The following is a 25,728-nucleotide window of genomic DNA, read 5'->3' on the forward strand; positions in this document are numbered from 1 at the left end:
GATTGGACGGACATTGGATGATATTGGATTGGATTGGATCGGTTATCCATTGGATCGGATGTCTCATCCAATATCCGATCCGATCCAATTGGATTTTTAAAATTTGCATCCGATCCGATCCAATTATGATTGGATATCCGATTCTATTAGATCGGTTGGGATTGGATCGGTCGGTTGGAATTGGATTGGATGACTTTCTGCACACCCATAACAACAACTACAGTCATGACACAAATGAGTGTAACCAGTTGCGAGATGAGATAGAATTTCTCATTAGCCAGAAACATGGTTCTCTTCAGTGGTATGTATGATTGGAGACCCTCACTTAGCTTGGAATTCAAGGAAGGCTTTAGAAAGGTATGCTAGAGTAATCCGACATGAACCAAGAGCTAAAGTCCTAGAGGTGAACGACCTCCAACGATACTAAAGTGAATTGATCACCTTTGGAGAATCAAACTCTTATCATGTTAGTTACCCTCACAACGATCCATTAGTTGTCGAGGTCCAAATAGCTAATATGATGGTGGATCGACGATGGAGCGTCATTAAACATTCTGTTTAAGCAAGCCCTACTCACAATTTGACCCCACCTTCCATTAAAATCATATGCTGTTGAGGGGTTGATCCCCTTGATGTCGGCCAATGTCGACCTAATGGCCTTCATGTGGTTTCATAGAAATCTCAATAATTTTACTGTCTCCACATCAAAATGTGAAGCTAAAACAATAACTGGAAGTGTCTTGTTCTCACCTAAGAACTCATATCGAAGTGACCAGGAAAAACTTTCAATTCTAATTCTAGTGGCTTCTCAATATAGGGCAATGTTATTTATGGAATTACCCTAAGTTCTTCAAAATACTTTCTGTTCAAACGCCCATAAGAATCGAACCACATAGTATACTCCATTGCTTCCTTTCTATCGTGGTCAACCACTTCCTCTTGCACCAAACTTAGATTAAGAGAGCCTTCTATAGGCTTCCTGGTTTCCACCAATTTCTCCACCACATCAACCGAAAAATAGGTTTCACTTACTTCAGGATAAGTTATAGCCTTGAGTACGTTTAACAAAATTTCATCTCCTTATAGTACTTTTAGCTTTAACTCACCCTTTTCCACATCAATCAAGGCTTGGCCGGTTGCCAAAAAGGGTCTCCTAAGGATAATGGGAACTTTGCTATCTTCCTTCATGTCAAGCACAATAAAATCATCTGAAAAAATAAACTTGTCCACCTTGACAATGACATCTTCAATTATCCCCCTTCGATGAGCCAAGGAATGATCAGCTAGTTAAAATATTTTTGGCTTGGCTTCCCCTAGTTACAATCTCTTGAACACTGACAAAGGCATCAAGTTGATATACTCGCCCAAAATCACATAAAGCATTAATTCCCTCTATCCTTCAGATAGGGCAAGGTATAGTAAAACTCCCAGGATCTCTCAATTTAGGGGGAGCTTCTTTTGTAAAATTGCACTAAATTCTTCTATTAATGCCATAGTTTCAAAGTCTTTTATATTTCTCTTCTTAGACAAAATGTCATTCATAAACTTGACATAACTTGGCATTTTCTCCAAGGCCTCTACAAGTAGAAAGTTGATATGAAACTTTTTAAATACTTCCAGGAACTTACTGAATTGCTTACTTTTACGGAGCCTTTGAAGATAGGGGATCTTAACATGATGCTCAATGCTAATTGGTGGAGAAGCTTCTTTTTGTTTATAGACCTTCAGTAGTCTTCTTTTCCTCTTGTGCTGATGCTTGTGCCTATTGATCTTGATTCGCATCTTTGATTGACTTCTATTCACTAGACCCAACATATTCTTCCCACTTTTCAAGGTAATCGCCTTGCAGTTTTCTTTTGGATTCACTTTTGTGGTGCTTGGCGAATTTCCTTGGGCTTGATTAGTCATTTGAGTAGCCAACTGCCCCATTTGAATCTCAATGTTTTGAATAGAAGATCGAGTTTCAGCCATGAATTGGCTTATTGCATCAAATTGGTTCTCAGAGTTTCCACCTAAAAATTGTTGTTATTGATTAGCTGGTTAAAAATTTTGCTATTGTTGTGGCTTATTTCTCTACTCGAGGAAACCTTGTTGTGGCTGGTTATACAACTCCCCTTGATAGTACTGACGACATCCATCCACAAAAGTATACTCACTATCTTTTGAGTATCCAATGGCTTAATCTTGCTCCATAAGTAAATTATTCACATCAACTTGGCAACTGTCGTAAGGGTGAAGCCCTCCGCATAACTCACAAATCACTTAAGCATGTTGCACTTGAGTTGTCATCATCTTGGTCAAAGCTTCTACTTGGGCTTTTAACTTACTGATGGCAACAACTTCATGTAAACTCACCATTCTCTTTGATTGACTTCTCTCACTTGGCCATTGTTGATTATTCATGGCCATGTCCTCAAGTAATTCATAAGCCTTGTTAGCACTTTTCCTCTTAAGAGCCCCACGAGAAGCGACATTTATGATTGTGCGGTTATTACTAGTTAACCCATTGTAGAGGTTGTAGACTTGCATCCACTTCTCAATCCCATGATGGGCATACATTCTGATCAGGTCTTCAAATCTCTTCCAAGCCTCATAAAGAGACCCATTGTCATGCTGGATGAAATTGTTGATCTCTGATCTCAGCCTTAGGCTAAAGGAAAGAACTTAAAAAAGAATTTCAGGGCCAGATCCTCCCCATTGTTGATTGAGTTAAGTGGCAGAGACAATAATCAAGTATTTGCTCGTTCACTAAGTAAGAATGGGAACAACCTCAAGTAAATAGCAACGTCATTAACTTCATTCATCTTGAATGTTTGACAAAGCTCCAAGAAGTTAGTTAAATGCATGTTGGGATCTTCTGACGACAGTCCCCCAAATTTGACTGTAGATTGAACCATTTGAAGTATGGCCGAATTGTATCAAAGTTAATGGGAGGCAGGTGGTCTTATACAAGATTGGACCCCCGTTAATGTCAGTAATACATAGTCCCTCAGGCAACGGTCAGGTGGATTGCGACCATTAGCCTGGTCTTTTACAACACCTTTATTATTGCCATTATTTACTGTAAACACTTCTTGTTCAATCGTTTCAACAACTATTTCTAACCTCTTGTTTTTTCTATTTCGTCTGTAGGTCTTCTCAATCTTAGGATCAATAGGCACCCTTGCGCTTGGTTCTTGGCATCGCATAAACCAAAAGTACCTAAAATAAGATAAGAAGAATTTAAGAAAAATAGGCTGGAGTAAAAAAAGAAACCAAAGTAGAATTTAATCTAGTTATTGTAATATCAATTTACATAATTCCTTGGCAATGGCGCGCCAAGCAGTGCTCACACATGTGAGATCGAACCATAAGGAATTGAAATTGAATATGACTAAATTAGACTTATATTTTTTTGAGTTAACCAAAATAATCTTATAAAGAAAAATTGATAGAAAATTAGAAAAAACGATTAACGTTGTTTAAATATGGATGAGAGATTAGGAATATGAATGTCGTCATTTTAATTACCTAATTGTTAATACTATTTACTAATCTTCTTTCTTTAAGTGATGACAGATTATATAAATAACCCTAACTCTTCTCAGATCATTAAGGTCCTAAACAATATATCATCTATTGCATCTCTAAGAAAGAATAACATATAGTTTGCATTATGAAATAATCTAAGGGTCATATAATCTATGTGAATACTCTCGTTTCACATCAAAATCTTTGTTTCTTTAATTAGGATCATAGGGTCATAAATATGAATAAACCATGTTAAAGTGGACAATCTAAAACTTGTATTAACACAAATATGAATAAACTACAAAGATCCAAAATAAAAAAATAGTAAATCACATTAACAAATTAGAATAAAATCAATCGAAAATAATCATATTCTTAAATTTAGAAATTAGTTCATAACTTGATCAATTAAATTCGATCCATGTTTAAACTAAAAATAGAAATTAACATAAGAATTTAAAAAGAGAAAAGAAAGAAACTAGATGGAGAACTTGATCAGATCGCCACGCTCGTTTCTCAAGCCTTCTTTTTTTGTTTCTAGGGTTCCATTTCTGAATCATTGGCATAAAAGTTTGAAACTTTCTTATATAAATTAATTTTACACTTCAAAACGGCTAAATATAGTGACACCCTCGAGTCAAAAATTTAGTGTTTTCGTTGATGATCTCGCCGTGACCATAGGGTCTTCTCATCGCGGCAACAATTAGTCGCGACTAAATTAGTGCTCGCTGCGATGAGCTTCAAGCCTTTCAACTGATATTTTCTTCAGTTAATTCAATACTCATCTCATCCCTTCTATATTTGATAGATTTTGCACTTTAATACCCCAGGAACTTGAAATCAAGAAAAAAAAAAGCATAAAATTATCCAAAAAGTAACAACAAAGAAGAAAAATAACTCTAAAAAGGGACCCAAAACTTAGGCTAAAAATAACCTAACATATGTCGACGAGAACAACTTCGAAATTAACCTCCTTCTCGTAGAGGCCAACCACACCTCGTTGGAAGGCGGTGGAGAGACCGAGAGAGAGTGGAGGTGGTTGTGGTGGTTCGTTTCGTCAGGGAGGGTGGTCGACGGTGGAGTTTCAATGGTGGAGGGATTGAATCTATGAGAGTGAGAGAGGGAGGAGTGAGAGAGAAGATTGGAATGAAATGAATAGATCTATGAAACTTTGTGGATTTTATATTAGAAAGGGAATTACCGACACTTATTAAATGTTGCCCCGTACGTTTTAATTTTTGAAGTGTTTTAAATCATTAGCTATTCTCAATTACTATATATTTAAAACCGACAAGCCGTGTATTTTTAACACTCACTTAATTTTATTAGTGACAACCCTTAAAAAATACTAATTTTATATGTTATAATGCATATACTTGATGAATTTGCTTTTTCCACTACAAGAAATGTCATTTTTGCTAGCACATTTTTGTGCTGGAAAAAGTTAGTATTGCGCTGGTAAAATAGAATTTACCTATGATGTGTTGGCAAAAGGGGGCTGGCAAATCAATGTTGGTATTAGAACTTTTGCCAGCATAAAATGAAAAGCGCTGGCAAAAAAGACTTTTCCCAGCGCATAAATGCGCTCGTAAAAGTTAGATTTTAGCCACTGCAAATGTACGCTGGTAAAACTTTGATCTCTTTGCCAGCGCAGTTTGCGAAATGCGCTGGTAAATGTTACTTTTACCAGCGCAGTAGCGAACTGTGCTGGTAAAAGTGATATTTCTTGTAGTGTTCCTTTGATTAGCCTTTTCATTAGATCATCCACAGATGTATTCTTAACTCCCCAATCCACCTACTGCTTGATTTCTTTTAAACACTCATCACTCACATGACAATTGAAGAACACATGTTTTTTGCTTTCTCTGTGAGAGCCATACATAACACAATCTTGATGATCTTGGACCATTTTAAATATGAATATCAATTTAACCATGAATTATGAAAACATGAATATACATGTAATATTTGTATGTTTAATGTGAAAATAAACTAGATATCAACTTAAAAATGTTAATTAGACCCTTGTCTTGCCACTATAACCCCTGATCATATAATTAAATTATTTTTAAAAAATGAGCAAAATATAAGAAGTGGGACATTTGCAATGGTTTATATAATTCAAGGAAAGTTTTGAAAAAAAAAATATCAAGGCAAAACTCTAAGAATCATATAATTTAGGAAAAAGATTATATTTATTTTAATAAGTAATAAACCCACCAGTTATGGAGTCTATCTGCATTGCACTATAATTTGGCTTATATATCCATAAAATTTTATATATTATTTATAAGAAAATCATTTAATTAAATGTAATAAGCTTTGCCAGCCTAACTAATAAGAAGTTATAAGTAGTGACTTTATAAGGAAGTCGTAGTGCTATAATTTAGTTGAAGAAAAGATCCAATTATTAATTTCAGTTGACATTATAATTATGCAATATTGTAGTGGCTGGCTCTCTTATGAAAGTTTCGAAAGGTCGATCATATAGCTATTGCTAGCTAATTTGTACACTCATCATCAATGTTGTTTGTTGTCCTATACAACTTTTCCTCTATATATATTTTATATATGCATATAAATGTATTAAAAATTAAGCTTTATAGGATTCTTCAGACAATGATCAAAATTGGCAATCATGATCTTATCGACTTTACTTGTACAACAAAGTATAGTTATATTTATATGTATATATCATAATTTCTTCTCGTGTGTATCATCAACATGCATTATAACATTTTTCCCACGCCATATATATACAATATACTTGATATTGATGATTCGATCTTATGTGCAAGTTCTAAAAGATAATACCACATATATACATATGAATATGAAATATCAGAATATGAATAGAATGGATATATTATTTATAATATCCCTACTACATACACTTTAATAAAAAAAAGGGATATATGTATTGTATATAATTAATATAAAAATAATGGATAGATAATCGAGAGTGATGATATATATAGGTAGGTTTTGCCCCCAAGTGTGTGCTTCCAACCAACATTTTGCAAAAAGATTCTTAACTTTAAGTTGGCTCCACTTTCAGAAAGAAAGCTCTTTCATTTCAAGTCTCAACTCAAAACCTCTCTCAAGGGCATCCCCACCCCATGTGTTAAGGTCCCCCACATTTGCCTTTTGTTTTCATACAACAACAACTACTACAACCAGTGCTTGTCTTTGCTGTTGTTTCTTTCATTAATTCCTCCCACTCTTTATTTCTTTTCTCTTCTTTTTCTCATTATATTATTAATTAATTATATATTATTATGAATAAATTTCAATAAGCTCATGAATTAATCTCCAAATATCTCAAATAATCCCCAGATTATGCATTATTAATATATACATGAATACATGGGATACCCAAAATTAAAACCCCATGTGATGTGGTGACTACTACTACTGCTCTTGGCCACAACAAGAGATGAAACTTAAACCTCCTGTGGGCTCACTTTCTAATGTTTTTTTCTGCCTAACCAAACAAATTAATTTACAAACGATTCTTTCAAATTTCAATTTTCGATTCTTCCATGTTACCCCCTCGTGCCTATATCACATACATCTATATATATTGGTCCATTTCGAAATTTTGACAGCTACCAAACTGTTTCACTTTCGAAATTTCACCCCAAATAACTCTGTCTAACACTCCTTGAGTTTTCTTTTTTGTTTAAATTACATGATATTTCATTTTCTTAAATTCCCTAATATATATAGAGAATTATAATAATAATAAGAAAAAAAAAACAGATTAATCAATTATCTCAGAAAGATTTAGCCGGGTCAAGTTTGGATATGCGCCATTAATAAATTATTCCTTTTATATATATAATGTTGTCAACTTGGGCAAATCTTTATTTTAGTTAGCTGGATATATATATATATATATATAGTTATATATATACTGAAATTATTTTTTAATTAATAACAAATATGTTGGACGTCTCTTATCTTTTATGGCATTTTGTATGTATGATGAAGTGGGGGACCAAAAAACATGAAGAGCTGCTTATTTGGGCTTGTGTATATATTATACTTTGATGTAAAGAGTCTTCAAACTCATTCATTTACAAATTAATCAATGAGTATATATACATATAATCTTTCATGATCTTAATTAATTAGCTTATTGTAATAATTTGTTTTTCAAGAATAAGTTGAAAGACTCGAAATACAGCGATCACTGTTATATACATAGAACTTTGTTAGGCCATGGATTGCATGCACACAAAACCACTATAGAGTTTTCCACTCGTCCATTATTATTATTGGTGCGTTTCTTATCGATCCCTAGCTTGAACTAATAAACCTTATTAATCATTATATATATATATATAATATGTATACATGACCATCGATATTCGGAATCAATCTTCCTTCTTAATGATAAAGACGACAAAAGTTTTATTACAAGTTACAACTATATTAGTCAACCATTAATTAACAAACTATATATATTTATTAAATAAAACAAAAGTAGTGTAGATGATAATGAAATCTCCATTATATCCCTTTATTAGATATAGGGCTATGGAATTGGACTCAGTACATAGACTGCAATATATATAGTTCACCTAACTAAATTAGCGACCTATATATATAATTATATATAGCTTTAGCATAATACTGCTGTGTCTTTATATATATATTATTAGACCATATAACATGAAGCCCATTATTCTCGTCCGAAGCAACTTCGAAACATGTAATTATATATAAAATTATATCTATATATGTAAAGTAGTACTACTGATGTAATTAGTGTTTCATTAATTAATCATTTTGATTACTTGATTTCAAATCCTCGATTGAATAATATACTTAATTAACGACATTGATATTGTAAATATAATTAATATATATAGCTGCTAAGATAGCAAACATGTGTTAGATACCATCTAACCCACCAACTCACATGCTTCACACCAATTAATTAGCATGCACACTATGATCGATCGATCAGTCAATTGTGTGTATATATATATATATATATATATATTTTAAAAAAAAGCAAGGGCTATGAATGACACACACTCACTAATATTTGACCAAATTAAAATAAATCCAAATCTCTCATAAGTCACAATTACCTATGTAGTCGGTGGCATTAGAAATCTTGTTTATGACTAGTCATTGTTATTAATAACTCTTTTTTCTTTGCCTCGAGACATGCTTGTTAAATAATATGCCTAAAAAATAATTAATAAGCTATTTCTGTTTTTCCTCTTAAAAAACAGAAAATGAACATACTAGGACTTGACTCAATATTAGTCAAGGAATTTTTTTTTTTTTTGATTTATTGTAACTTTGCACATGGTGATGAAACTTTTATCGAGAGGTTAAGGAACGAAAATTTCAAAGTTTTATGGCCCTCAAAATGTATAGCCGATCACCAACCACAGAATTATCTGCTAATTTTCTAGGCAATCAATTTTTTTTTCTTTCTTTCAGAGAAAAATCATCACACACGATCTTTGATGATCATGTATGTATAGTAGTGGAGTTACGTCTTCATCATTACTTTCAAAAAAGTAAATAAATATTATGATTGGAAAATCATCAAACAAATATGTTCATGTATCCCAAAAGCATTTTAGAAAATATTCTTTCTCTACATGTACTTTTGAAAACTCCTTTTTTTTTTTTTTTTTTTAACATTTAGTCAAAGTGTAGAAGTTATCAATATTAGCTAGCTACTTGTTACTCTAGAGATAATAGATAAATACTATTGGAGCTGTCATTGTGGAAATTTTGCCATTTGAATGTGACATATCCAACATATGTATTTACATATTGATTATGACTAGTGATATGATTGTAGTGAGAATTATAATGAGAAAAGTGTTACACACGAGGACCAGAAGACACCATGCATGAAATGAAGTCCTATATATATTGTGATAATAACCAAAATATAATTCGAGTAGGAAATGATGAGCATGTATAAAATTAAGTACTATTTTAAAAAAAGAAAAAATCGACAAGTATAATAGTTATTGGGTATATCGACTATATAAATTAAACAATAACTCAATTATTTGGATCAGGTACAATCTCTTCTATTATTTAATTACTCCCACTCGAAATATCAGTCTTCCACTTGTAGCCCACTGTTCAAACATACACCACGTACGTATATCTATAATAGTAATTATATAAATAATAATTAACCTCTGAGAGAGATAGTAGAATGGTATTTTCTTTGCATAAAACGTTAAGCAAAACTTATTATAATATAATATAATTATTATTATACACAATAATGTAAAATCGTGCAAAATATATATTTCTTTTTTGTTGTCTTGAAAGTTGCAACATATATACTTTCCATATATTAGTGCTTGAAACCTGCATTCCATTGGCTCTTACAATTGATAGTACTAGCAAAGAAGAGTGTTAATTATATATATAATCAAATAATTATTACTTAATTAATATAATAATTAAAGCATAAACTAATTAATCTAAGAAGGGTCCAGATTTTCAACTTTTTGATTCCATGACGAGGCAAAAGAGCACTAAAAACTAAAGAAAAGGTTCCAAGTACTGGGGTTTTTTGCATCTGGATTCCATATTCTACTATAAATATGGTATATTAGTTGCCAAGGATTAATGAAGATAATACGACAAATCACATAACCATTAGCCATACCAATGCATGTTAAATTGTGCTAAAAGTATATAAAATATCTTATCTCAATTTATATTGTTGATTAGGTAAGCATCAAGTTATATAATAAGGCATGATTATTTATAGACCTCATATATCTTTTTCCATATTATTAACATAATCAAATTCTCACTGACACACATCAACATAAGAATATTTATAAATTAAAATTGCTCTAGCTAATAATATGCTTACGTATATATATGCAAAAGTATGAGTGGAGGCATAATTAAATATAATTAATTAGTTTGACGCATGAGTGAAGCAATTATATGATCTTAATTTCTTTGCTAATTATGGGATTACAAAGATCTGCGTGTTATTAGTCATATGTGTAGTATAATGCACAAATTATATATTTATATTATAGGAAAATTCTACAACGCACCCCTTAAAATGGATACATTGATATACTCTTATCTATTTTGGCACCCGAAATAATGTTTTAGTCAAATTTTTTCTCATGGTCATGTACGTTATAGTTATTTAAGACATCCTGCAAAATTTTAAGAAATTTAAAAAAAGTTTAACACGTCGAAAAATACGTTCAAACAGTGTGTTGCACGCGTGACTATTTTATTTTATACGCGTGTAAAATAGACTATTTGAACATTGTTTTCTATATTGTAAATTATTCTGAATTTCTCAAAATTTTGTAGGTTATTTTAAATAGCTATAACATACATGAATATGAAAAAAAAATAGACTAAAAAAATCTTCTGGATGCCGAAACAAGTTAAGGGTGCATCAGTACATCCCTTCTAAGGGGGTGCATTATAGAATCACCCTATATTATATTATGGCAAAATATTACTCGGGAATTATATTTACACCAAAAAATTGTATATATACTCCAGTATTTTTTTAAAACAAAAAAAAAAAAATCTACTTAAACTAATTTTAAAAATTCACGCTTATTATTATTTTTTTTGTTTGATTTTGTAACATTATTTATGTTAGTTTTAATAATTCTTTATCTTACTAAGATATATTAGTATGGAGCAGGATCATTAGAATTCACTGGGTTAGCAGGATTAGCAAGATTATCGGTATTGGCAGAATTTGCAAGGTTTGCAAAGTTTGTAGGATCTGCAGGATCTGTAGAATTGGTAGGATTGACGGTATTAGTCAAATTAGTAGGACTTTCCATAGTGGGAAGAACACGGACATCGGGATTGATTGTCATAGGATTTTGAGGAAGACCCGAGGAAGTGGAGAAAGTGTTCCTGGTTATTGATCAGAATGAGATGGATGAAAATCAAATAAAACTCTCAGTGAAAGCACAAAAATATTGACTTGAAATTTGGTCAACTAACAACGGAGTCTTATTAATTGCTGATAATCACCATGTGTAAATAATGATTATAAATAATAAAAGTAACATAGAAATTATAGAGGTTTAGCCTCCTTAATGAATAGGTAATGACCTACTCTCTTTTTTTTTTGTATTTATTCTTGAGATAATACAAGGCAGATTATAAGCTAATTAGACATTATAATTTCTAGCTATGGCTCTCTTCAATATTACAACAATGAGAATTGAGTGTTATAGATTCAGAACTTATAAGACTTTGTGAAGAAAATAGACTAAGTGTCTAGTGAGTGACGAAGCGTGAAAGACTGAGAGAGAGGAGCCATGGGGCGTGTGAGACTTAGAGTTCAAGTCTCTTTTCATGTGATCTAACGCCTTTTATATAATGTAGGGCTTACAATATATTCTAACTCAAAGTAATATCCCCTTTAAAATAAGAAAATAACTTTTTTTTTAATCTTATATTTAAAATACAAAAATAATAAGCAATAATAGGTTGATACTAGTTTGAGGAAGAATCCTTATTTTCATAAGCAGTTAAGGCTGTTCCGTAACTGAAATTTAGCTTAAGGACCTCACTATTCATCCAGCCTCTCTTCGAGGCTATCTGCACATGCTGGCCAGCCAGCTCTATTTTTAGGACCTAGTCGACACATAGGACTTCATTGGTCAGCCTGGTATGGTCCGGCCAAAGTTCCTTGCACCTCCAAGAGACGTTGTGGTGTGCCTTGGCTACGAGTCCCAACAGGAGATGACATGGGTAGTCATTCGTGAGCTAGTTTGCATACGCGCATGGGACAGATGCACCATGCTCGATAGACAGAGGTCTAACATATGGTGCCTTAAGGGCCTAGCAACATGCGTGGAGGGCTTATCTCGAAGGCCTACCAACATGCGTAGAGGCATGGTGCCTTGAGGATTGGACCATGGACGTATGGGAGTGTTCAAATAGTATAGAAAGGGGCATGATTAGAAGTGTTGGCATGTTAGCTTAGTGTTGGTATCTTGCTACACATGTTACCTTGGTCACGAGTGACAAGGTGAGTGACGGTGTTGGGGTTTTCCTTATCATAGTGGAAACCTATGGACAAGGCGAGTATCTTGGCTAGAGAGCCTCGATGCATGGATGCACTCATGGATGCTTGCGAGCATGACTTGGCAAGAGTTGTTCGAGAAAAGGAAGTGTGCACGAGGCATATACGGTCGCGCGAAAAATAAACCTATTGTTACTTGGATAGTTGGAAGGCTGACCTTGGCTTAGAGAAATCAAGGTTCCACATTGGTATTCCGCTGCCTGAAAAGGTGAGCCTGTGACACCATCCAAGGTGACTTTGTCCGCTTATTGAAAAACCATACCCCACATGGTTTCAGTTGTCTATGTGGACATGCCACGTAGGTAAGAATTAGGATAACAAAAATATTAGCTAAACGCGACTTGTGTTTTGAAAACTTTAAAATTTATTTTTTGTTCTTATTTCTAAAAATACTTCAAAACAACAGAAAACAATATCAAACATGCTCTAAGTTTTTCTCCTGATGCGAGACCCACAAATGCAAGTTGTATTCCCCTCCATACTCCCATCCACGTGTACATGAACGACACAGTCACACTTGGGCTTTCTCTGATATTCACGGTCATTGTTGGATCAACTTCCATCTCTTTTCGTGAAAGAATCTGCTATTATATGAAACAACAAAATATGGGCTCGTTTGGTACGCCGTATAAGAGTCGTACTGTATTAAATAATTATAACACTATGTTTGCATAAAACAATGTATTGTATTAATTATTACAACCAAATTTTTTAATACAATGTATGTTGTATTATTTAATACATAATAAACGGTATGTATTAGCTTTTATTATAATATTTACAAATGATTTGGGGTCAACACCAATCCAACCCGGACCCGGACCCAGACCCAGACCCTAGGGGTGTACATCAAATCGCTCAAACCGCCCACACTGCAAAAAAAATACGATTTGAAATTCTTCGCGGCGCAGTTGCGGTTTGAATTTTTCCCAAACCGCGCGGTGCGGTGCGGTTTGCGGTTTTGAATTAATAAACCGCGATTCAAACCGCACCGCACCGCATGTTTTAAAATTTCAATTTTTATATTTATTTAATTAAGCCCATACATATGAGCCCAACTCAAGCCCATAAATCTTAGGGCAAAATCCATAACTCTTCACAAACCCTCTCTTCTTAGCAACAAACTCAAGCCCATACATGTGTATTGAAATTTGGAGTTGGAAGTTTGTGTTTATTTTATTTTTACTCTATTGCTAAAAGTATGTTAGTTGTACATTTATATTGTTGTTGGAATTTAATTAGTTTCAAGTTTGTTATTTTGATTTAGGTGTGTTGTTGAAACTTTAAAAAGATTATTGACTTATTGTTGTTGTTATAACTTTTATTAGTCTCAAGTTTGTTGTATTTTTTTAAGTGTTTTGGAATAATTATATTAATGATAGTTTAATTATTTTATGATGATTTCAAAAAAAAAAAAAATTGTGATAGTTCAAACCGCATAAACTGCAGAAACCGCACTGCACCGCATCTTTTTTTGCATTGCGGTTTTTGCGGTTTTTTAGTATCGCGGTGCGGGTGCGGTTTGGAATATTGGAAAAACCGCATGTGCGGGTTGGTTTGAAAAAATGGTTAAAAACCGCACCACCCGTACTGCGAACACTCCTATCAAACCCAAACTCGACGTGGACCCGGGACCTAGACACGGACATAGACCCAGACCCAGACCCAGTCTGGGACCCGCACCCCGCACCCGGACCCAGACCCCGGACCCTGGACCCACACCCGGACCTAGACCCAAACTCGGGCCCGAACCCGGGACTCGGACCCGTACTTGAACCCAAACTTTGACCCGGACCCGGACCTAGACCTAAACCCAAACCTGAGACGTGGACCTGAACCGGGACCTAAATTTGGACCCAGACCCGAGACACAGACCCAGGACTTGGACCTGGACTCGGACCCCGATCCGTACCCAGACCCCGACCCCGAACCTGGAACCAGACCGAGACCCCAACCCGGACACGAACCCTGGACCTAGACTCAGACCCAGGACACGGACCCGGGACCCTGACCCAAATCCTAGACCTCGGACCTAGACCTAGAGCAGGACCCAAACCCGGATCCGGACCCAGACCTGGACTCAAGACCCAAACCTGTAGTTGGTGTTGAGATTGAGTATATTAAAAATATATTATAACTTTACACAATCAATTAATACAAGTCAATACCACATATTGTATTGTATTAAATAATACTAATACAATACAATCTAACACAATATAATACATTACAATACAGCGTTACAAACGAACCCTATATGTACATTTGAATGTTTCTCTTTTAATTGGTCCAAATAAGTTCTGTATGGCATGAAGAAGAATGCAGCCGTCCTTCATATATAAATTTCTTCCGATTGATAATTTTAATATTATGAGGAGACGTGTCATTACCCAACATATTCTCTATGCTTTAATTTTGACTGTTTTTTAATTCAGCGACGTCAACACACCTGTGTATATAAATTAACTCTGAAAGAATATATACCCACCCACCTTATGAGTATAAATTTATGAATTATGAACCCACCTTATGAGTATAAATTTATGAATTATGAGTGTTATTTACCATTAACACCCAATTACAATAACTAATGCATACTATTTCTCCTAGGGAGTACAGGCTGCTGAAGATGATCCTGGCTGCAACCAAAAAAAAAAAACTTGTTTAGAAATTCGATCTAATTAACTTAAAAACTAAAAAACAACTTAATAATTATAGATAAGACATTTAGTAGTGACGCTAATTTTGTCTCTACTAACTAGTAGGAGCAATTTTGTTTTCGTACTATACATACAAATATATATGATGTATTGAAGTGATGAGAAGAGACATTCCATCCATTTTTTAGAAAATAACGTCAAAAATAGCGCCCAAGTATAAAATTGCCAAAAGATTATATACATATGATGTGTATATAATTACAACTACATGTACAAGAATCATTATGAGCACTTACCACGCATGAGTGGACATCATCACATCCACATAAGAGCTTCCCATTAAGCGTATCTACAGCCTGAAATGATCCTCCCCCCTCACTCCTCTGCACATATACATAATAAATGAACAAGACATACAATTTAATTACCAGAGATAAAAAGAAAAATCAACATGAATACGAGTGTGTGGTGTGCTCAAGAGTATGACCTTGTAATAATCGACTGCTACGAAATTAGCCCATCTGTTTCCAGCAGCACCGTAACAAGTACGAATCATGTTAATGAGGTCCCCTGAATTGTGTTTACAAGTGGTTTGTTTAATGGGAACTGACTCAAAATAGTTAACCAACACTAAACGTTTACTCGTGTCATCAAGTGCTGGAGATTCTGCTCTGTTGGGACAACTTCCTGCTTTCATTCCTCCATCCCCATCTAAGAAATTATAAACATAATAAAATCAGAAAATTACGCTTCAATACTTTATCTAATTAACTAAGTATACAATGAGGATTACATTGATTTTCAACCATGTAGTTCCACTGGTATGCAATTCCTTCAGTTTGTTCCTTTGATTGAATTGAAGTGAACACTATAAGCCTTTGGCTATTAGACACCATGTCACTGACTAGTGGCCAGTCTTGACCATTTTTGGGCATGTTTTGTAAGGGAAACCAGTATTTCATTAGCCCAGCTTGGGTGAACACATTACTCAAACCTTTTGGGGCTTTAACATAATCTTCTAAGATCAATGTCACAATTTCTGATGGGTTGGCTGCCAAGAATGCTTCTATTTCATTCAATGTATCTATAGCTGGTCCCTACACATTAGTCTTTTATTATATTATGCAAATAAATGATTTTACATATATTTATCATTATCAAAAACTTAATAATTGTACATACAAAAGCAGTGTAGTCGTAGCATTTTCCTCCGAAAGAATGGCACATCCAAACATCTCCTCTAAAATCATAGGTATCAAGCATTAAGGCTCGTACTCCGTTCTGTAGGGATGATATTGTAATAAAAGTTAAAATTGGGTCTAAAATGAAGAGTGAAGATAAATAAGTTTATCTTTGCTGAGATGAAATGCTTATATTTTTACTTGTTACTGTGTGATATTTACCGTACATTTAGCTGCTGAGTAATGGTATCTTCTTGATTTGTAAAAGTGAAGCGAGGGACCCCAGTGTGAGATGGCTCATTCTCAATTGCGTAAGCGTTGTGGGTTGTCAAAAAAGCATATTTGTTGAAAGGAAGAGAATTGTTCTATTCAAATGTACACAAAAGCTAGTAATCATTTTAAGGCCTCAAATATCCTAACCCAACACTATTTAAAAAACTCTCACCAAAAAAAAAAAAAAACACCACTATTTAAAAAACATATTACTATTTGTTATTAGGATAATTTTATATCAGCTCTAGCTTATTTTAAATTAATATATAATATAGAAAAAAATTAATCACTTATAAGTTATTATTGGTACCTACTAGCAATGCTTTAGATATAAAGATACATTCTAATTTGCATTAAGAGATTTGTTACAATAATAATTAAAAAAAAAAACCTAAAGTGCACCACGAATAATCATAATGAGAACTTAGAAAGTAGCCAAACAAGTAAACGTATATACACTAATTTATCAAGTTATTGGTTTCTTACAAAGATCACCAAAATGTATATTCACTGAATTTGGAGCAATCTTTATTCTCTTTAACAATTTTTATCACTTATTTTAATTTTTTATTTTTGAAGTAAACACTTATTTTAATTGATAACTGAATACTAAACTAATTTATTGACACTTGGTTTACTTGTATAATTTCCTGATTTATTTGCATTCTCCTAATATGACTAAGGTCTTTTTATGATTAGTTAGCTAGTAATCAAATTAAGCTTCATCTCTTACTGTAGAAGCTCAAAGGCTAAAAGAAAAATTGCAGAGCAAGAGAGCAAAGTGCAGAGCACAAGAACAGAGAATTAGCCAAAAGAGCTTAACCAGAAAGTGGTTAGCTATGATCTTATTTATATTGAGGAGAGTTACAAAGCAAGAAAGGTGTAACAGAATCTGTTACAAAACTAATTACAAGAACAACTATCTTAACAGAAAGCAGAAAAACTAACTAATGGAATTTACACACGTGTTCTGGTTTACATCCCCCCTCAAACGGAATGGGGACACTGCCATATGAAGTTTGCTTTTGAGATAGTTGTAGCGATCTGTAGTGAGAGACTTGGTAAGAATATCAGCAGTTTGATCCAAGGAAGGAACAAACCGAACTGCTAACTGCTTTGTAAGAATAAGATCACGAACAAAGTGCAAGTCAATCTCTATGTGCTTGCATCGAGCATGAAAAACCGGGTTGGCAGCCAAAGCTGTTGCACCCTGGTTATCAACCCACAGAACAGGAGCTTGAAAAAGAGGGACTTGAAGTTCAGAGAGAAGGTGAGTGATCCATTTGATTTCGGCTGCTGCATTAGCCAAGGCTCTAAATTCACTCTCGGTACTAGACCGAGCCACAACCTGCCGTTTCTTGGCAGACCAAGACACCAAGTTATCACCAAGAAACATTGCATACCCCCCTGTCGATCTTCTATCATCCATACAACTAGCCCAATCAGCATCACTATAACCATGAAGTGTGAAATGATTAGAAACTTGAAGTTTGAGCCCATAAGGTATAGTCCCTTTGAGATAACGAAGTAACCGTTTGCAAGCTTCCCAATGAATGGTTGTTGGGGCATGTATGAATTGACTCAACTTGTTGATTATAAAGGCCACATCAGGTCGAGTAAGGCTAAGATATTGTAGAGCCCCAAGAGTACTTCTATAGAGAGTAACATCACCAAATGGATCTCCATCATGTAAGCTTAGTTTAGTAGAGGAGCTAGCTGGATTGGGACATGATTTTGCTCCTTCCATGTGAAGCTTTGTTAATAAGTCAGCAATGTACTTGCTTTGACTTAGATACATGGAGTTGGCATCTCTGTATATCTCCACACCAAGGAAGTAGTGCACAGGTCCTAAATCTTTAAGAGAAAAGGCAGAGTTGAGATTAGTGATAATAGAATCAATAAGAGAAGAGTTAGGACCAGTTATTAAAATATCATCCACATAGACTAGGAGATAAACAAGAGTATCATGAGAGCCACTAATGAACAAAGACGTATCTGATTTGGAAGCTTGAAAACCCCAACGATAAAGAGTTTGTTTAAGCTTGTCATTCCATGCTCTTGGTGCTTGTTTGAGCCCATAAATGGCTTTGTGTAGTAGACACACATGATGAGGTTTGTCTTTGTCAATGAATCCGGGAGGTTGTTGCATGTATACTGTTTCTTGAAGTGTTCCATTAAGGAAAGCATTACTCACATCGAGTTGTTTGACTGGCCAATTGTGAGTGACTGCAATACTCAACACAATTCGAACAGTTGCAGGTTTAACCACCGGGCTGAAAGTATCCTCATAATCAATGCCAGGAGTTTGGAGAAATCCCTTGGCAACCAAACGAGATTTGTATCGATCTAATGAGCCATCCCTGTTGAGTTTAACCCGATGAACCCATTTGTTAGTAATAACATTCATATGGGGTTCATAAGGAACTAGAGTCCATGTCCCTTGTTTCTTTAAGGCAGTGAACTCAACATTCATTGAGGCAAACCAGTGAGGATGTTGAAGGGCAGCTTTCAAAGACTTAGGTTCTGTAGGGAGTAATGACTCGGGGAGAGGGTGTTTAGTGGCTAAGTATGCTTTAGGTTTGTGAATGCCATTTTGAGACCTGGTAGTCATGGGATGAACTCTGGTTTTGGGATTTTCAGTAAGGAGAGAAGGGAGTGATGGAGATGTATTAGTAGGAGTTAATGTTTGGTGTAGTGGAGAAAGTGATGTCGAGATAGTGGACTGGTTTGGCTCAGTGACAGGAACAACACCTTGTGATATGTTGGGTAATGGATTGGTGGGTGGAGAGGCTAATGTTTGGACAGGTGGCTGATTTGGTGTTGTGACAGGGACAACACATGGTAGTGTTTCGGGTAATGTATTATTGGGTGGGGAATTTGATGTGTGAACAGCTGGCTGGTTTGGCTCAGTGAAAGGGACAGCACATGTTGTTATTTCGGGTAATGGTGTAGTAGTAGCATGTGTGTCAATGTGTGGTAGACAAGTATCACTCGGATGTATAATGTTGTGTGATGCAGCAATAGTACCAGGAGTAGGTGAAATAACATGCTGCTGTCTATGAGCATCAGAATGGGACAAACCAGTTAATGAACCAGCAGGTATATCCTGATTTTCAGCATTGGCAAACCTCGACACAGCAGGTACAGACCCAGTATGGATGTCCTCAGGTGCAGCAGTGGTACCAGTATGAAAAGTAGAGTTAGCAAATGTACTAACTGAAGGATAAAAGGATGAATTGCAAGTAAAAGGTGTGGGATTAGGTGATAATACCTGCGAAGTTGCTGCTGATGTGGAGGCAGAGGCAGCTTTGTGAGGATAAAAATCCTCATTAAACACCACATTTCTAGCAATATAAATCCTTCCTTCAGTAGTTTCACATAGGTACCCTTTATGATGAGAAGAATACCCAAGGAAAACACATTGTTGAGTTCTGAAGTTAAGCTTATGCTTGTTGTAGGGCCTGAGGTGTGGAAAGCAAGCACACCCAAATGGCTTGAGAATGTTGTAATCAGGCTTGCTATGAAATAGAGTTTCATAAGGAGTGACAAAGTCCAGAACTCTTGTGGGGAGGCGATTAATAGTGAAAACAGTTGCACTAAAGGCATGCCACCAATATGACAAGTCAAGACCTGCATTTGCCAATAGGGTAAGACCAGTTTCATTAATATGACGATGCTTCCTCTCAGCACGGCCATTCTGCTCATGAGTATGAGGACATGGACTTTGAAAGTGAATCCCTTGATCAAGTAAAAACCTTTTGAATGGCCTATACTCACCACCCCAGTCTGCCTGAACAGCTTTGATTGGTAGATTGAACTGTTTTTCAACTAAAGCTTTCCATTTAATAAAAACTTCAAAGGCTTGTCCTTTGAGAGTTAGAGGAAATATCCACGTGTACCTGCTATAATCATCCAAAACATGGACATAATACTTGTAACCATCTTTGGAAAGAGCATGAGAGGGCCCCCACAAATCAGTATGTATTAAAGCAAGGGGTTGAGTGGCACGGGTATTTGATAATGGAAAGGGAAGGGAGTGGCTTTTGCCTTGTTGACAAGCATTACAAAAATGAAGATCTTTTAGAGTGCCAGTATGGGGAAGATGTTGTAATAGCTTGGTCAAGACTTGGTCATTAGGATGACCAAGTTTACAATGCCATGTGTTAATATTTTTACTAACTGCAGTATGGAATATAGATGGATTGCTAGACATATAAGGAGAAGGAGGAGTCTTATTATTAATATCATCTGAAGTACATGAGTTGGTTACATCAGAATTGAAATTGGAAGAATTGGAAAGTGAAAAAAGTTCACACAGTAAGGCTTGTTTGGGTTGTGAAGCAGACTCATCTCCAAGCATGTAAAGCCCATCTCTAACCTTCCCTCGAAGTAGAACCTGGCCAGTATCCTTGTCCTTTACAAAGCACCAATGTTTGTGAAATTCAAGAAAAACATTGTTGTCTGCAGTTAGTTTAGAGACACTCACAAGATTTTTAGTAATAGATGGTACTTGAATAACAGACTGTAAGTTTAAAGGACAATTATTAGATGATGGTAAAGATGCTGAACCAATGTGAGAAATTAGAAGTCTCTTACCATCTCCAATAGCTAGAGTGTCTTGGCCAGAATATGGAATAGCCGAATCCATGTTTGTGAGAGTGGATGTAACATGATCAGTTGCTCCCGTATCAGCAAACCAGATGGAATCATCACCAAAATCAGGCAGTATAGTGGTGGATGAGGGGAGAGAGTCAGCTTCTGAGTCATGTTCAACAAGAAAAGCACGATGTGTGGAGACTGGAGGCTTCGGGGTGACCCAATTCTTGTCGAATCTGTAGTGGCATACAGCTGCCGTATGCCCAGATTTGAGACAAACTTGACAGATAAGGCGAGAGGGAGGGAAAGAACCACGACCTCTGCCTTGCATACGATTTGGGGAATCACTAAGAGAACCACGACCAGGTGGTTGGTAAGGACGGGAAGAACCAGAACCAGATCTTGAATTGTTGTACGCAAGATTAGCTTGCATTTTGATGGTAAGATCAGAAATGGAATGATGATGCTCGAGTCGACTTTCGTGAGCAAGAAGGAGAGCTTGAACCTCCTCGAGACATAATTGGTCACTTCTTGAGGTAATCCCAGAAACAACGGAGTCATAATCAGGTCCGAGGCCATTAAGGAGTTGTAAAATAACATCTTGTTCATCAACAGATGAACCAGCGATTCCCAGGGAGTCGGTGATGGTCTGCACTTTATCAACATAGTCAGAGATTGATAAAGAACCTTTACGAATGTTAGAAAACTGACCTTTGAGTTGCAACAAACGAGCTCGAGACTGACTGGAAAATCGCTGTTCCAAAGATCTCCAAACAGAATATGAGCTTGTGAATTGGGCAATAGGAGTTGATCACGGCGTTTCCATTGCTGGTAAGCGGGGTTGGGTGCTCCTGTAACCAAGTTCTGTGGTGGTGGGATACCAGCAAAGAGGATGTCGTCAAGTTCATGGCCTATTACAGTGGGAACCACCTGAGATTTCCAAGCAAGGAAATTGGTTCTGTCAAGTTTAATGGTGAGGGAAGCTGAAAGAGAATTAGAAAAAGGATTCCATGGTGATGGGGTATTAGTTGCAGGAGCAGGAGTTGGGTTAGGGGTTTGAATGTCGGAAGCAGAGGCATTATCAAGGGAAGCCATTAACGACGGCGGTCAAGGGCATCTGATACCATGTAGAAGCTCAAAGGCTAAAAGAAAAATTGCAGAGCAAGAGAGCAAAGTGCAGAGCACAAGAACAGAGAATTAGCCAAAAGAGCTTAACCAGAAAGTGGTTAGCTATGATCTTATTTATATTGAGGAGAGTTACAAAGCAAGAAAGGTGTAACAGAATCTGTTATAAAACTAATTACAAGAACAACTATCTTAACAGAAAGCAGAAAAACTAACTAATGGAATTTACACACGTGTTCTGGTTTACACTTACTCCACTTTTAAATAGAATAACTGAAGAAAAGTCTTTCTAGTAACTATTTGGATAGTCTATCTACGTGGACATCTACCCATTAAAATAGCCTTTTAACTCTTAACAACCCAAAAAGTAATTTTAAAAAACTATGCAAAAAATTATCCAAATACTCTCTCAAGTAAGCTTTAGAAGTGCTTTCAATTTCAACGGTATGCTAGACAAATCCCTAATATGTGGTTTCATTTATAATTTACATTTTATTTAGAACACAATTAAATTTAGATTCTATAATTTTGAACTTGGTGAAGTAAAATCCAATTCAACTTTTGAAAAATAACACACAAGCCACCCTAAATGCTCTATGCCCAATCATTTTTCCATAATGAGCTACATAGGAGTTGTGGGCCATGGCCCATAATAGCCCAACCAATAAGATTCGATCTCCACACCATCACCACACTGTTTTTTCATCTTTATAGTTGAGTCTAGTAATAGATAACCAACAACTGAGCATCACGTTTGGTTTGTTTTTGCACTTTGCAGTGAATACGTCACTGTCTACTTTGTTATGTGAAAAAGAGAAACTCAAAATTTGTTTTCATTTATGAAAGAAAGCCATATGCATCTACTGGAATTTTCACAAAGAGATCGAATATCAAAACTATAGCTATATCATATGAGAAGATTTTTAATAATTAATTACCAGAAGCTTGAATTGGTCTGTGATTTTCGATCTCACACATCTCAATCCTGAAAATCCTTCGATGCAAGAAAAACAATACAATCCAGGAGCACAGTCTCCATCACTTGAGCATTCATCTAGTAACTACAAAAACAAAAACTATGTATATATTTATATTTTGTTTCATTTGTTTATATTCAATTATAAAGATTTCAATTTTGTTGCAATGGGATTAAATAAATAAAGAAATAAATAAATAAATCTTACCTGGCACTGCCCATCGGAACATGAAGCTGAGGCAACAGTGAATATGAAAAACAGAGCAACTATGACCATAACAAAGCTTGGCTGAAAACCCATTTAAAGAGAACTGAAAGTTCAAATGGGTTTTGGAGTTTGAAAATGGCGAGTTTATTATTTTGATTTTCCGGGAAAATCCAAGTATGGGTTTTGATTTTTGTCTGAGAAAAACAAAGAGGAAACTCTCTATATGGGAAGGGAATAGCAGAAAAGAATATGAATTAATAGGATAATTGGGATATTACTATCCAAAAAAGAGGAGAGGAAATAATTACAAGGATAAATATTAAAATGGCTCGTCGAATTATAATTAATTTTAAACGACGACGTTTGGGAAAACTAGAAGCCAAACGACGAAGTTTCAGATGAATAGTTGGTAAGTGTAGGATTGACTCTATGCTCAGATATGGTGATGTACTTATATTTTGCTCATACAATTATACAAACACGTAGCTGGATAGTTATTATCGGCAATCAAGAAAGGGAATAATCAAATGTGATTTAATACATTGTTTTTTTGCTAATTAACTAATACTCTACCATTGTTATTCACTATAAAGTTTTGTATTATTTTTTTTTAACATATACTTACTATAATTAGTTACCATAAAAAATTATTACTCAATTAGATGATGACATCCTATGATAACTATTGTAAACGGCCCCCAATCCTTGTATATTTATATATTCGGTAAATACTATTTTAGACTATATATTTTGTAAAAGTTATTAATTGAACTCTCTATTTTATTAAATGACAAAGTGAGTCCTGTATTTTCTAAATGTACAAATAGGACTTTGAATTGATTTTTTGTCAAAACAAAACTTAATATTAAACTGATCTAGAGATATTGTGATAAAATTGGTTACATTTTCTGTATCTGTTTGTGTTAGAAATTGTCTTAAAATTGGTTATATTAAAAAAATAAAATTGTTAAAAATTGAGCTCAGAGTCCTATTTTTACCATTTTAGAAAATATAAGGTCCATTTTATCATTTAACAAAACAGATGGTCAAATTGATAACTTTTACAAAACACAAGTTTTAAAATAGTATTTACCATTATTTAGACTAGGAAATTAATGCCGAAAATTCCACAAAATTAGCAATATGATTAATCATAATCTTCCCTATAATTTCTGATATCAATAAGAATATTCACTATTATTATGGTAATAATATCATTGACCAAATTTACATTTATTAGCAACTATCAATAGACAATATTTAAGGTATAAATTTTTTTTTCTTTTTTTTTTTTAAAAAAAAATAAAATAAAATAGCAACTTCATTAAAATTTAGTATTCAAAGTACAAAAGGCCTTAAAGATCAGGCGGTAAATTCTAAACATGAATGCTATAACCAGATAAAAATCGAGAGTGCCTAGCCACATAGCTAGTGGGCAACTTGACTAACTGATCGTTTAAGATATCACTTGTCGGGAGGTTTAGAAATGCTGGAACCGTGTGGGAATCGGCACCATAGTGAATGCTGGTGCGAGTTTTTTTGACTGGTGTGCTGCTACTTTCTGCAACAACACGGCTGAGGTGAACTGCAGAGTGGTGGCCATCTGTTGGGCCGTTTGGGGAGCCAGAAACAACCTGGTTTGGAATAATAAACCTTTTGTTTTTGAAGATGTTGTTGCTTTTGCGTTTTGCTACCTTGATTAATGGAAATCTGCTCAGAAATCCTCGGATTCATCTTGGCCAATCCTTATGGCTACTGATGTTTGTGAGCAGTGGACACCCCCGGTTGATAATAGCATCAAGGTTAACGTGGATGCGGCTATCTTTGAAGATGGTAAGAGCTTTGGTTTGGGCATGGTTGCCCGAAACTCTGTTGGTTTTTTGGTTGAAGGAAGGTTGAAGCTTACCTCGGCTCAAGTTGATGTGGTTGTTGCAGAGGCAATTGGCATCCGTGAGGTGCTGAGTTGGTTAAAAGATAGACAATGGCCCCAAGTCTTCATCGAAACTGATTCCCTATGTGTGGTGCAAGCTCTTCATAGTTCAATTCATATGATATCCTTGTTTGGTAGTGTCATTCAAGATTGTAAAAATTTGCTTGCTTCTTTTCATAAT

At 35.1% G+C, this 25,728-nt stretch overlaps 1 protein-coding gene across 2 annotated transcripts; it reads right to left on the bottom strand.

Annotated features, from left to right (window-relative positions):
* Positions 1-14,752: 14,752 nt before the first annotated feature.
* Positions 14,753-24,035, bottom strand: LOC115698682 (PI-PLC X domain-containing protein At5g67130). Of its 2 annotated transcripts, XR_009684186.1 has the most exons (9): positions 23,618-24,035; positions 23,372-23,494; positions 16,667-16,804; positions 16,441-16,539; positions 16,052-16,355; positions 15,746-15,969; positions 15,555-15,641; positions 15,125-15,237; positions 14,753-15,090 (listed from the first exon to the last, which is right to left on the bottom strand). XR_009684186.1 is itself a non-coding variant. In XM_030625817.2 (8 exons), the coding sequence occupies exons 1-8, from the start codon at positions 23,708-23,710 to the stop codon at positions 15,205-15,207; spliced, it is 1,101 nt and encodes a 366-aa protein (XP_030481677.2). In that variant the 5' UTR covers positions 23,711-24,034; the 3' UTR covers positions 14,753-15,204. The 2 variants fall into 2 exon arrangements, 1 of the variants encoding a protein (XP_030481677.2); XM_030625817.2 differs by having other exon boundaries at positions 14,753-15,237; positions 23,618-24,034.
* Between the last annotated feature and the right edge of the window lie 1,693 nt (positions 24,036-25,728).

The sequence above is a fragment of the Cannabis sativa genome, chromosome 8 (assembly GCF_029168945.1).
Source record: "Cannabis sativa cultivar Pink pepper isolate KNU-18-1 chromosome 8, ASM2916894v1, whole genome shotgun sequence".
NCBI classification, from domain to species: Eukaryota; Viridiplantae; Streptophyta; class Magnoliopsida; order Rosales; family Cannabaceae; genus Cannabis; species Cannabis sativa.